Raw genomic sequence first — 15,086 nt, forward strand, 5'->3', positions numbered from 1 at the left:
ACAATCGAAGATGATTGTCCAAGTAACGAATATCCATGCCTGCCGCCAAAAGGCGTTCACCACACTCATTTGCTGTGTACAAAGCTAGTTCTTTCGGCATTGTCTACAGCGTATCGTTGACCTTCTTTCGAGACCCGTGAACGACGGCGTTATTTTCTAATAGTTCTTGAAAGAGACCGAGCTTTGGTGAAATTTTCGAGAACATTTCATTTACGACAGCTGACAGCAACGCAACACTCGTTCCTCCCTGGCCCGTAGCAAACACTGCCAATACGTCCCGTCTGACACAAGGAGTCATGCAATCGTTTCTTCTCGGCACTAAACCACATTGCCTCCCACGTCCGCTGTGAAACAGTTGCATAGTTCGCTTCGCGGGCCATCCCCGGATCTTTCAAGATGGCACGCCAAGTTTGCTGTTCAATCGGGGATCTCGGAGGCTGCACTTGTTTAGCGGCTGGCGACCTACAAGCCATTTACTGTTTGTTTTTTTCTCTCCGACCCTTGCTGCATCTTCGTAGCCCAAACACTCTCACCTCCAAAGGGACACACTTGATCTACTAACCCTGTGTGTCCGATTCCTTCATCTTAATCCAACGTGGAAATTCGGGCTAGAAAAGCCCTTGTTTTTCTGGTAAACTGCGCTAGCAATCGAGGACCTGGAAAGTTACCAAATTGCACTACCCAGCACTTACAGCGGATGGTCGACATCTGCAGTGGCTGTGCCCAGAACCAAATACCAAACGAAAGAACGTGATTTGTTTAGAGGCGTCGCGATACGGACAGACGAGCCCATAGCCTAGGAACGGTTAATTCGGGACAATATGTTCCATAGGCCACTCATGCAACTTCTTCACAAGGAATGACTACTCTCGTCTATTTAACCACAATATACCGTATGTCAAAGTGCGCGGTCAAACAGAGAAAGCAAGGTGGGAAATAAAGACGTATGTATGTGCTCTGACTGAACACGTAGCTTCAATCACCTCCCAGAAGCCCTGTCCCTTGTCGGAGCGGAGCAGGCTGGATGCGATGACCGTCTCGTTCTGTTCGGTCTTGAAGTCGACGGAGATGTCGAGGCGCGTCTTGCTGGGCAAGTTCAGCGTGAGCCGAGACTCCGCGAAGGGGAACGTGAGCGGGATGGTGTCCACGAGGGCGCAGCCGTACTCGACGGGGAAGATGCCGTCGTGGCGCGCCTTAGGCTCGCCCTTGCGGAGCGACTGCAGGCAGTTGTCCCGGTTGAAGTAGACCTCGCGGAAGCAGCCCACGAACTTCAGGTCTGTCGCCAGCCCTGCAGGAAAAGGAGGTATTGCATTTGGCTCAACACAGAAGCTGCTGAAGATGTACCAGAAGACTTGCACATTCAGTTAGAGACCGATGGAAAGAAAAAGCAAAGGCGGGGAGGTCAGTCAGACACACGCCCTGTTGCTACCCTACACAAGGAAAACGGGGATGGGAGTAGAGAAGAAACAGCGAAAGGAAAGTGAACATACAGTCGGTGTGTGCCCCCGGGAATGCACGCACAGAATACAGGGCCACTGAGGTCTGTATACTTCAGCAACTGCCCCTATGCATATCTCGCTGTCTGGGTTGCGACGTATGCGGCTACGGTGAAAGGACCTTTGCCACTGAGAATTACCTTGAACGCATGTGCTCTAACGTGGTCCGGAGATGGAGGCGCTGGTCTTGGTAGCGGGGAAAGATGCGGATGAGATATTCTGTGATCTCCCCACACCCACAAATGTTGCATGAGGGTAATATTACATTTATTTAAGTGAGCATATAAATCCACCAGGCAATGAAGCCAAGAAAAACTTAGGGGTAATTAGCTGTGGTTGAAATTGTGACGTACAAAATAACGAAATTCAGATTTAAATATTGGCCTTCAAGTCTGGGTTGGTCTTCCTAAGATGAGGAGTCTGGACCAGAGTCCATGTACAAGAGTGAAGCACGTCAAATTAACGCACACCGGTCCCAACTTTCGGCTTTTTTTGTTACCCCACCAGTCTACCGTTATAGGTACGGGGTCCAATCTATGCGAAGCATAAAGAAAAGCTGACGACCTAAGTATGACTGCAATAAAGGACCAATATAGCTAGGAATCACCGTTGATTATATGGGGTCGCATAAATCTAGATTCTTGCTGCAATGGCCCACGCCGCTTATTTGTTTGTTATTTGTTTTTATTGCGATAGCAATTATATGGCCGTCATCGCCGTCAGTGTCGCCGTCGACGTGATACTCCGCATCAAGTCTAACTGCGATAACATCGCAGCCACGCACCGTATGCTATGCGTGCGATTGAAAGAAAGCGTGCGACGGTGAGTCTAGGATGGTGGCTCGATCTCGCCCTCGCAAGGGATGAAGGTGGGAAGGAAGCGCGCCGTCTTCCATCGCGCGCACCGAGGGGAGGGGGGGGGGGGGCGTTCTACTCCGGCGGCGGCTGCACATGGCGCGGATGAGCGCGGCCACGCCGGCCCTATCTTGAAAGCTATCTGCGATGTGTACAGAGCCTAGGTGCGCTGAGAGCTAATAGCTCCGTGTGCACTGTCTTCTCGACAAAGGTCAATTCGCTCGCTCCTGCTGCCGCTCTTCGCACTGCCAGCGTTTTGAAAGCGAAGGTCCGCGGTCATCGAGTGAGAGGCATTCATGTTTGCTTGTACGCGGGTGACACCATAATTATTAGTCTATTTAGGAAGCTAATTTTTAGAACCTTATACGGCCAATTAAACTACCATCCTTACTTCGTGTAGCTGTTTAATAATTTGTTGTCGCGAACAATGCTTCGCCATTCGGGCGAAACTGCGACTTTTTGTCATGACGTCTGAGGGGCCAATGAATATACAACTTATCTGAAGGCGGTCCAACAGTTTCAAATTGATCATGATAGCGAAGATAATTATGAATATGACGATTTCTTCAGCAATGCCACAAACCCATTTTGGGGGATGTGCCGGTTGCCTGCGTGTACGTAAATCCTGTGTTTATTCGCCGTGTTCGTCCTGCAGCACCGTTTTAAGGTAAGCCTAGCTCAGCGACAGCTTCATGAATTTACCTGAAATCAATTTATCGATAGCGTTTTAGGGTGATCATCCTACAGCTATTGCGTTACGGCAGCGGTAACGAGCTGACACACGGGTGATACGGGAAGGAATCGCACTGCATGCGTAGTGAATCTGGAAAAAAAGAACGAAGTGCTCTACGCTTGATTATGAGCACGCTGTAGTGGGGGACTCCAGATTAAGTTTGGCCACCTCGGGTTCTTTAACGTGCACCTAAAATTAAATGCAAGATTTCGCATTCTAACCACCATCAAAGTGCGGCCACCGCGGTCGGGATCAAACCCCCCAAATTGGAGCCGAGCAGCGCAACGCCTAGCCAATGGGCTACCGCGGAGGGTAGTGAATCTGGTTCGACTACGGCGGATAGGGACACACGATCCATTAACATGGTCTCACCTTTCAATTACACGCCACTCCTGTATTCTCAGATTTACCTTTTCAAGTTCGTTTTCCTGAAATCATTATCTCCGCCTAAGACCGCCCGAGTCTTGACCCAACCCCCGTTCTGACTTCGCGCCATGTTTTTTTTAAGGCTCATCCTCATTATCATGCAGTATCGCCTCGAGTTGGTCTCATTGTTCCATCTCACCAGTTCACAGACGCTGCGTTCACACAACGCAAGTGTCGTGGCGCGTTTTGTTGCAAGCACCTGCAATGTCCAATATGACCGAGTACAGTGGAGCGTCGCGTTTATTGCCAAGGAGCGCCGTTTGAGTTGCTAGGAAAGATCGCGCAGCGTTTGTTATCATCTGGCATCATCTTAGAATGTGCGCTTTATTCACAGACGCACAGCGAAGGTGCAGCACCGAGGAGGAACGTACCATGCACTCAACGCAGTTAAAGGCTGCTAACAAAAGAAGGGAAAAGTACGGAAACGCTACGTACATTACAATGCTGGCTGATAAGGGCTCGAGAGAAGTTCTACAAAAACCAGGCCTTTAAATAATCAAGCAACGGTCGGCGATAATCAGCCCCATTAGAAAAAGAGAAGTTCTCTTTGCCGTCGAAGGGGAGATCCTCCAGCAGAGAGAAACTCGAAACGCAAGCCGCTGTAAGAAATAGAAAAAAATCTTGTCCACGGCGTCCTGCAGCCACCGCCTGACCGCCGTGATCGAAAGGCCCAGAAACGACAGAAAGCCGCTAGAAGTGGACGCGCGAACAAACGATAGCCCCAGGAAACGAAACGCGTTTTTCCAAGGACACGCAATCCGACACTGCGCGCCGCGGACCAGAAGAGCCAACGAATGACACTTCGTGATGATTCGCTTCTCGGAGGCAGCAATGCAAATGCACTCCAGACGGCAGAATATGCCCTCCTGTTCAGGCAGACAAGAACGGACATCACCCTCCATCCGATTCGCCACATGAAGAGAAAGAGCAAGCGTAGACAGGGAAATTAACAAGACGTCGTTCCTGTTGGCTACCCTACACGGGGGGTAGTGGGACAAAAGAAAAAGGGAGCGCAAGGGGAGAGAGAGAAAAGAGACGATCACAAACAATCCATGTACACTAAAGGCAGTAGCACGCGATGTTCCTAAAGTCTATCATATTTTTTTTCTCGCTTGTGGCTAGAAGTTGCATTTACAAATCCTTACGTCTTTCGTGTTGGAATGGCCAGCAGCCCCACGTGCAACACATGCAGAGGTAATGAGCAGCTCCTACACCTTATCTGTGTCTTCCCGCTCTATAGCATTACCAGGCTAGTGATGGGCAGTGCACTGGACCAATTGGACAATCGTCCACTATCAGAATAGTTCTAGGCCAGTGTTCGCAAAGAAAGTCTGTGCAGAAGGTTTTATTCGCGTTACTAAGGTTCGCCACATGAAATCACGGAGATGGCCATGGAAAAGAAGAATGCTGGGGTTTTACATGCCAAAACCCCGATTTGATTATAAGGCACGACGTAGTGAGGGACTCTGGATTAATTTTGAGCACCAGATAATCTTTAACGTACGCCAACGCACCGGACAGAGGCGGTTTTGCATTTCGCCCCATCGAACTGCGGCCGCCGCGGTTGGGATTCGATCCCACGACCTCGCGCTTAGCAGCGCAGCGTCGCTAAGGCACCGCGGCGAGTCAGCCAGGTGCAAACCCTGGCGTTACATCACCGAATGGGCGCATGAATGGAGCGATAACGATGCGATGGTGACATTATAATTGGACTATTATAATGCTGACATGACAATTGAACTATTAAGCACTCAGGCCGCTCTTGGACATGTCGGCAGTGTTGGGCTGCTAAGTACGAGGTCGCGGGATCGAATCCCGGCCACGGCAGCCGCATTCCGATTGGTGCGAAATGCGAAAACACCCATGTACTTAGATGCGGAGGTTAACGAGCTCCAGGTGGTTTAAATTTTTGGAGTCCCCCACTAGGGCGTACCTGATCATCAGGTCGTGGTTTTGGCGCGTGAAACCCCATATATTAATTATTTTTTTTTACATGTTGGGAGCAGGCAGCGAAGAAAAACGCTAAAGCTAAACAGGATACAACAAGTTTTAATCGTGAGGGCCACATATTATTCATCACCTTAAAGTAGATCTAACAGGAAGCGCGAACTTATCGAGTGGCCACGATCAGACATAGAAGAGAGAGAGACATGAATGAAAGTGAAAGAGGTTACCATGAAAAAAGTTTCTGGTTTACTACCCTGCAGGGGAGAAAAGGCACACAGTCGCAGTTCCGCCCGAAAGACGATGCACTGATCGCGATGTCAAATTATTAGACACCTATACGCACTAAGGTTACTAGTTTTATCAGCTACAAACACTGCTGTAGACAATCGCTCACTAACTAAACTAACACGCACGGTGTCACGCGCGCCAAGGCAAGCACGAACCCATTTCACTCGATGACCGCGCTCACTCGATGACCGCGCTCACTCGCTGTCAGAACGTTGGCGTGATGAAGAACGGCACCAACAGCGACCGAGTTGCCCTTCGTGCTGCCTCTCGCTTCAACGCCAACGACGCACGCGAAAGCACAGCACCATCGCAGAGTACTTTCCAGGCAAGACGCGCGCGCCATGAGCCAGTACCAGCCAGCTGAAAGTGCGTGATGTGTCGTAAGAAAAGCAATCGCATTAAAAAAAATGAGCCTCTCGGGTTTTAGACGCAAGAACCCTGAAATGATTATGAGCTACGCCTTAACCCGGGACTAATTTTGACAGCCTGCGGTTTTTTAACGTGCAGTAAATCTAAGTACAAAAAGGGTTTTCTTTTTTTCACTCCACCCCCTGCCAGAAAAGTGATCGCGGTCGCCATCGCCAGGATCGAATCCGCTGCCTCTAGCTCAGACGCAGTCGAAGAACCACTTCCCCTGCATATTTTAAATAATGCGCGATCGTCGATGTTAGTAGTCGCATAGAGCTCGACCGGAAGTCGACTGGAGACGAAATTATAAAGCGCATCTGAGCTACATACAGACGACCAGTTCTTAGCGACAATTCCGAGTGGGACGCTCGGCGGGGTTCGTGATGACGTCAGCCTCTTCGGGCGTAAAGCGTAGTGTCGTGCAACCTGCCTTGGCGATTGAAGGAACAAGGAAATTATCACGCAAGTACTCAAAGTATGCTGCGCGACAGCTCATGCGAAAAAAAAACTAATCTCCTGGCACGAACATAAGCAAAATAGAAAAAGTAATGATAAGAAGGGCAATGACGCACGGTTTCTTTTCTGAAATACTATCCCGTTTTCGGACAACTTCCAATAGCGGCAATGCGCTATGAAAAACACTGAAACTTTCCTAAAGGTAGGTAATCTCACATTGTCATAGATAAGTGGAGCTATTCACCCTAAATAATGGTAATATTACCTTTGTAACCCCCCCGACAACATTAGACCTAAAATAAAGTTAGTCTTAGAGTTGACGTCAATCGGAATAAAATTTTACAGCAGCTCACCATACACAATGGCGATGCCACGTATAACAGGGATAACACATCTTGCCTTTATGGTAGTAAAGAGTGCCGCTTGCCAATTAAAATATGAATTGGTGCGTTTATTAAACGTTAGCGTGTTTACAGTGCCAGCGGAAATCAAATGACTGCGCCTTGTGAAGCTGAATTCGCTTGGTAGGAACTTATCCATAGTTACATGCGCCATTGTTTGAAGGAAACAAACTGAACTCTCTAAATTTTACATTACATGTCGCTTTGAATTTGAGCAGCGCGAAATCGGCAAGGTGGTACATAACATACAATACACTGCGCTAAAGTTTAACATTACATTTCAAGGACGGGCACATTTTTATATGGATCTCATTGCACATAACAAACCGCGTATGACAGCATATCAAAGATAGCGCACCATCCTCCATCCAATAGCATTCAAGACCGTCAATTCCCCAACCTTTATGTTTCTTTTTTTTTTCTCCTCTTTGCCTTTAACAATTGTATAACTTTTGTCACTTCCGCTGTTATTTCTGTTACACTACAACGATTACAGCATAGTTTGTTGGGTTTTTCTTTTCGCTTTCATTATCATGTGCTTTTCTTGCAAACAATGTATTGTTATGCTATCCACTGTTATACTGCCAACAATTTTACGATTCTGTTGTAATTAGTAACGGAGGGTCCCGTTTTCAGTATCATTACTTTGGGACCATCGTCTGTATAATACATTTATGTGCCTATGTTTTGCATATGAATAAACTTCAACTTCAAGCTTCAAACAGGGATGCAATGCTTATACATTCACCTGTTCCATTTTGGGCAAAGGTTTCATGTGCGTTCCACATAGACGGAAATGCTAGAAGCAGCTTTACCGCAAAACAGGTATGTATTGCGGTAAGACACGTGTTGCATGCAAGATACGTACTGCGCTAACAATGCTTTTCAATGCGTTCTATAATGGGTTCACCGCAATACAGTTTTATAATGAGCTGAATCATTCACATTGCGAATTTCGTTATCTTCTTTTTTTTCAATTTCACTCACTTGTTAGCTCTGCGGGCAGCTTTTCGAAATCAACATCTAGAAGTTAGCGCCGTGTGTAGTCGTATCCTATGGCTGTCCTCTGTTCAGCGCTATTCAGATTCAGAATATGCCAGACCCACAAGCCCAAACTACTGCTTTGTTCAACTACACATCACCGTCACTACCACGATTGGCTCGTGAGTTTGCTTAGTACCTGGAGCATCGTGAGGCACTCCTCCGATGTAGATGTCGGGGTCCAGGTGCAGGTAGTAGTTGGTGTCGCTGATGTGCAACGTATGTATCGTCTTGTCCAAGTACAGGGTGACGCGGTTCCCGTTGTGGACCATCGTGAAATTGTGCCACCTGGAGGAAAGAAGTGAAATCGTGGGTTTAACGCCCCCGAAAACTGTCTAATGGGTTGTGGCCAACTGCGCAGCGGAGGGCCTCGGATGAATTGCGTGCGCCTGTCGTTACCTAACGTGCACCGAAAATAAAAGTGCACGAGCGTTCTTCCATTTCGCCCACATAGAAATGCGGCCACCGAGGTCGGCGTATCGCACCTGCGACCACGCGTTCAGCAGTAGAACGTAAAGAGCGAATGCGACATATAGAAACTCTCTTGCATTCCGGATCGAGAGGACGGCACTAGTGGCTCCAAAATACCGCGCGTGATCTGGCACTGCAACACCGAGATAAGGATATTGCCGAATGATAAGCCGGAAACCGTGTGGACCACTTAATTTTTATTTGCATACGCTGGTGCGTTAGTGTGGGCGGTTCTTGTTTTCTCATATCGCTCCCTTTGTTTCATCCAAGACAATCTGAGCTAGAGTACCATGACAAGCCTATCTCCTACCGATGTCATTAACTTTCTCTGCATAGAGCCACTTTAGAATGGTCATTTATTTTCTACTCGCTGCCGCGAGAAATAGAACAGCGACTGTACACTGTACACTGTACTGTAATGTACACAAGTAACCCAACTGTCTTCTTTATTAGACTTTTTTGGTTTTGCAACAATATCGACGAGATAAGGAAAAATGCTTCACAAGTGTGCATAAGCCACACAGGAACTTCTTTTGGAGTTGTCCAAGTATGCGTAAGGATTGTGCCAATCGCTCATCTCCAGGCAACCCGGTGTCATGATGAATGGTATAATGATTCGTCTGACCAATATAAGCGAGAGCACTGCGGCGACACGAACTGCTGCGGACGGCAGCGCACGCTGAATCAATGACTCAAGCGAAAACTACTGCAGGTGGCGGTGCCAGGTGCGCTGATGACCTTGCGATCATTACAAGCCGTTATCGCTGCTTGGCGCCTTATCCATCAGCGCCGAATCATTATGAACCGTGACCAACCATAACCATACTCCGGCGGTGGCTCTGTATGATGCGGCGGTGTGCACCCATATCATGGAAGCGATCTGCGATTGAGACAGACACCGCCAAGTGCTGATAGCTTCGTGTGCGCTGTGTTCTTGCTGCTTAGTTCGCGTTGAAGCGAAAGGCAGCACGAAGGTAAATTTGCTCGCTGTAACAGGCTTTATCATGAAAGAGATCTGCGATTGAGACAGACACCGTCAAGTGCTGATAGCTTCGTGTGCGCTGTGTTCTTGCTCCTTAGTTCGCGTTGAAGCGAGAGGCAGAATGTGAATTCGCTCACTGTAGCGGGCCTTATCTTCAAAGCGATTGCCTTACGTGACGCACGGATGGTTTTCGTCGTTGAATAAGCATAGAAATTATTATGCATTTATTGCTTATCGACTTTTCCTGTACCCACCGCAATGACTCATTGGTTATGGCGTTCTCCTTCTAAGCACGAGCTCACCGGTTCGTTTTCCGACTGCGGCGACCGCATTCGGGTAATGGCGCATTGCAAGCACGCTTGTGTGCCAGGCTTCGGGCATATGTCAAGATAAGTTAAAATGGCCGAAATATGTAGGGAGAGTTAGATTAGGGGCGTTTAAATTCCTCGTAAGTGCCTCAGAGTCGCTCATGTACATTCCGTGTCGCTATGGTGCTTTAAACATCATAAACCCTTCAATCTTATGGTTGTACTAAACTCAAATACATTACGCAAGACAAGACACACCGATCATCTGCCTATAGAGCTACGGCGTATTTCAGATACAATAACCACTGACACTTATAGGAGCGGGTACGCGCCGGCGTTTGTTCTGTGCACACACATTCTGAGACTTGTACCCTGAAAAAATAAAGTATCACTTCGGTTCTGTACTGCTACTTATGGTTTTATTGGAGAAAAACCAGTCCAACCGGTCAGACGTAATATGACGAAGCAGCAAAATTAATCTCAAGAATGAGGTGCTCCAGGACGAGAAAACTACTTTAGCCTGCACGTGGTCACGGAACTGTAGTCAAAAGAGTTTACAAGAAGGCGGCATAGTTCACTTCGAATCTCTAGACACACTCTCTAGGCCATGTTCATTATTTAGAAGGAACGGCTCAGCACTAAATAAACTTACGCAAAAGCTAACGTTCTCCTGGTACTTACATCTCGTCGTGTAGATTTGACCCCATGGTGACGTTTAGCAGCCCTCGGCCAAAGTCTATGCTGAAGAAAAGGGCGCCGCCTTTTATGCTGGCGGCGACTGTGTTCTTTGGGTCGTGCTCTCCCGTGGCTAGGAAAAGGACGGCTTCGGGAACGTATACCTGAAGATGAAACAAAGAGAAATTGCACACACATACGTATACCTCACCGAAATGTGCGGGGTGGCAGCATATAACGCTCGCCGCGGTGCGATGACGTCAACGCAGAAACAAAAATGCACTTTGGCACACGCCAGGCATGATATCACAAAAACGTTCAGCTTAACTTGCGCACAGTTCACAAAACCAACGCATATTCGGGAGCGTGTGTCCGTAAACATATCGATATTTGGAGAATAGGATTGTCATGCTACCGAAAATCTAAACGTGGCAGGATCATGATGATGACGATTTATTAGCATCCCCTTCAAAACGGGGTGGTGACAAATAGTCACCTAGCCTGCTTGAGTTAGTAAGGTATTCTATCCCTGCTCTTCATTCTATAAATTTTGCGTACATCTCAATCTTCCTTTCTTTTCTTCCTATGCATGTAACGGATCCGGTTATATCAACCTCTTACCTGCATTTTTTTTCTACCAATACCCTAAACGTCTCTAGCTTATCTCGAATGCCGACCGATTGATGCTTTCGTCCACTTTAAATCCAAGCGCTTCCGGACGACGGTATACGTTACCTACGGGTGTGTGAATCCCTTCGCATTCCATTAGGATGTGCTGAGTGGCCTCCGGAAAGCATACACATGCTTCTACTTGTGGATATTTTCTCCGGTGTGTTTCTTGTCCTTAGGCAACCAGAGCGACATAGAGTTACTGCATATGCTACCAAAGCTACCTTTGGTAGCATATACAGTAACTCCAGAGCAACCCGCAAAGTGGCACCACCTGCTGGCGCAGAGTTTAACCAGAAAGGACACAGATCCATAATAGCAGTAACCAATGATACTCTGCCTAACTACTGGTTTAAACCATCGGCAACGACGTAGTTGTCAATATGGAGCCTTACTTATTAATCTGAAAGCGTGTCGGATTCATTGTGGCTCGACAACGCGTCACAAGATGTCGCCACCAGTGACGCTGCCGTCTACGTCTCCGGTAATTAAGGTATTACGTGAACATAAATGCTTCTACAGACAAGCTGATCAATGTGTTTACCAGAAAAGTGATCGAAACGGATGGCATAAAAGAAACAAAAAAAACGAATAGTACTTACTCTGAACATCATGCTGATCCTGTTGAAGTCCGAGTGCACGCGATCTTTCCAGTCGTATATGCGGTAAATGATGTACGAGTTGCCTCTTAAGGTTACCGTAGTCAGATCTAGGAATCGAAAAGGGAGGAGAAAATTGTGAAAAATTGCGTTACTTGGTTGAGAGTCATCAGCCTAGAAAACAACGTTAGCTACTGAAGCCCACTCCTGTGGTCCATTAGCTGAGACAATTTTTGTAGAATGTTATTACAAAAAGAACACAGACAACGAGTTGTTTATATGCTTAAGTCCGGCAAAATCTTTACCTGTGCCAAGGAGACAGGACATGAACAGAAACATAGACGCACACACAAAGTGCATTGTGTGTGCGTCTACGTTTCTGTTCATGTCAGCTAATTCACGCAGTTGAAAATTTCGCTGAATCTATGAACCGACTAGCCCAGCAACATGCCTTACTTCAATGTGCCTAAGAACGGTGCAAAATAGCTTTACTCACGCAGGTCGAGCCACATTTGCTGGCCATCAACCTCAGCCTGCATTACAATTTTGTGTCACTCAATAAATACGGAATAATAAGTATGTTACAAATTATTTATACAACACTTTTCATCCCAAATGCACTGTATCAATTACATGTATGTTGGAATTGGTTGGCGCACGACAGGAGTAATTGGAGATCGGAGGGAGAGTCCTGCAGTGGACTTGATATATGATGATGATTATGATTATGATGGTGATGATGATGATGATGATTATGATGGCTCAGGCTCCTTCCGCGCCATTCTTGCACAAACGTGGTCGTCGAATATATGCTGCACTATTCCGACAGCAATATACAGGGTGTTTCAGCGAACACCTTCAAAATTTTTTAAAGGTTGCCTGTGACAGATAGCCCAATTATAGTTCACGCGGAGGTCTACTCGAAGCGACGGACACTACTTGCTCAAAAATGTGAAATGCAAAATCGACGAATTACCAAAAATTCGCTAACTAACTTTTTAACTCAATACCTCATCACCTTCATTGCAATTGACAACATCTAGCTGTGTAGTTCGCGAGGGGGATCTATTTGGAACGAATTCTCAGGGCGGCACCGGTTTTGAGATATTAGTTCCCGAACTTTGCGGGAAAATGCATTGGCGTTCCAGTTACTTGTGTACTACAATGTATAAACCAGCGTTTTCTTCGCAAATTAACTGGGACACCAATGCATTTGTCCGCAAAGTTCGGTAGTTGATATCTCGAAAGTGGTGTCATCCTGAGAATTCGATCCAAGCGGATTCGCTTAGCGAAGTCGACGGCTAAAATTTTAAATTGCAATATGGGCCATAAGGCAACTAGTTAAAAACTTCATTCGTGAATTTTTAATAACCAGTCAATTATGCATTTCAAACTTTTTGTGCAAGTAGTGTCCGCCTCATCGAGTAGACCAGCTGATGAGCTAGAATTGTGATATCTGCCATAGGCAACCTTTAAATATTTTTGGAAAGTGTTCGCTGAAACAACCTGTATATCAAGAAATAACACATTCGAAATTATTGCGACGCATACTATCCTTTCAGTAGAGAATTAATTAATAATTAATTATTAATTAATTAATTAACTATTAAATAAATATGATTAATTAAAGCGCAGCTGCGTTTGTGGAAGACTGGAACGGAGGTATGCGCTGCAGCAATATTGCACGTCGGAGCTCCATCAACAAATGTTATTGAACGCTTCCGCAGCAATTACAGAAACAAAGAGCACGAACGACGGAATTCGTCGTTTCTGCTACGTTCCTACTGCCAGCGCTTTGTTCAGCTTGACACCCTCGCTCTTGCTTCCAAAAATGCTCTACATAAGTATCGAATAATGCCGATATTCTTTCTTTTTTTTACGACCATCCCAAAATGACGCATTAACGACTTCGCTTCGCCGAAGTCTTTCTGCCAGTCCTGCTACAGGATTCATTATGCAAAATAGAAGTGAGGCGTGCAGACACGACACAAGAGTAGAGAAGCGGACAACACGAACAAGAGTAGAGAAGTGTTGTCCACTTCTCTACTCTTGTGTCCTGTCTTCACGCCTCACTTCTATTTTGCATAATGAAGCCTTACCAACTAGCTCAGCTTTCTGTCGTTCCAACTCTTCTGCTACAGGACGCGCGCGCAACCGCAGACGAACGGCGCGGTCGACGCAGCACCACCACCCCTTTTTCCTTACTGTCGTATCCGCACATGTGGTCCTCGTAGTGGGTGCCGTAGCAGTCGCAGCCGTAGTAGCTGTAGTGGTTGACGCAGCGGCCGCCGTTGAGGCAGAAGTCGTACTTGTCGCACAGGTCGACGCAGTCCCTGACCACGTCCTCCTCGACCGAGAGCACCGCGTCCACGGCGCTGCCGTTCTCCAGCCGGAAGCTGACGCGCCCCAGGCAGCCGAAGAAGCTGTCCGTGTTGTAGTGCATGTCCACCGACGAGTTCTTCGGGTCGATGGCTGGCGGGCCGTCCGGTGGAGGGGACCGCGCGAGGGGAGAGAGAGAGCGGAATATAAGGAAGGTATAGGGATTTGGGGAGAGAGGAAAGGTTAGAAAGAAAGAGAGCGGAATACAAGGAAGGTATAGGGATGGGGGGAGAGAGAAAAGGTTAGAAAGAAAGAGAGCGGAATATAAGGAAGGTATAGGGATGGGGAGGGGGAGAGAAAAGGTTAACACGACCCCACAGTCGTACACCAACGATCCCATTTACGCGTGAAATACTTATTCGCTACGCTTCGAATGCGTTTTCACATCGGAGGAAACTCGCGCGAAACTTTGCAACGTGAAGAATAGTCTTTTTCGAAGCAGAAAAATATTCAAATTTGGTGATATACGCTAAAACTTGTCTGATTGCTCGAAAGATAGATTTTTTGTTTACCTTCGTAGACTTTGTTCTGCGGGTACACTATGTGGACAAGTACTCTGCCTTATTGGCGCAAGAGACGCAAATGTTTACGACGTTTATTCATGAAATACTTGCGCAAAAGGGACCGAAATTCCCGGTGCCGTTTTATTTTGATTCTTTAGGTAGGTGTCCCTAGTGTAGGCAAGTCCGGAAAATTAGACTCCGAAGACTTAGCTGTGAACAGTATTTCTGCCCTTTCGAAGTCTGTTGTACCCCTTGTACAAATAAAAAATCACAAAGTCGATACGAAAATTTCAGACAAGCTCTAAAAATGGCGCACTTTATGATAAAATCGTAAGCGGTGGCAATTATTGCATAACACATGCAACACGACTCGGGCAAGCTTTTCCCACCTATCGTAAAAACGCTTCGAAACATGTTGGGCGAACTGGCGCTTTGATGCCACGACAGAAC

The 15,086-nt window shown here is 46.9% G+C and overlaps 1 protein-coding gene across 8 annotated transcripts in view; it reads right to left on the reverse strand.

Annotated features, from left to right (window-relative positions):
- Positions 1–15,086, reverse strand: part of axo (axotactin) — a 224,121-nt gene that overhangs the window by 72,943 nt on the left and 136,092 nt on the right. For all 8 annotated transcript variants that reach the window (XM_070540822.1, XM_070540819.1, XM_070540820.1 and 5 more), the window contains 5 exons: positions 13,960–14,226; positions 11,758–11,864; positions 10,493–10,650; positions 8,190–8,338; positions 984–1,288 (listed from right to left, as the gene is read on the reverse strand). In XM_070540822.1, coding sequence (XP_070396923.1) covers positions 984–1,288; positions 8,190–8,338; positions 10,493–10,650; positions 11,758–11,864; positions 13,960–14,226 — 986 coding nt within the window. The remainder of the gene's footprint in view (positions 1–983; positions 1,289–8,189; positions 8,339–10,492; positions 10,651–11,757; positions 11,865–13,959; positions 14,227–15,086) is intronic.

Source organism: Dermacentor albipictus, chromosome 6 (assembly GCF_038994185.2).
Source record: "Dermacentor albipictus isolate Rhodes 1998 colony chromosome 6, USDA_Dalb.pri_finalv2, whole genome shotgun sequence".
Taxonomy (NCBI): Eukaryota; Metazoa; Arthropoda; class Arachnida; order Ixodida; family Ixodidae; genus Dermacentor; species Dermacentor albipictus.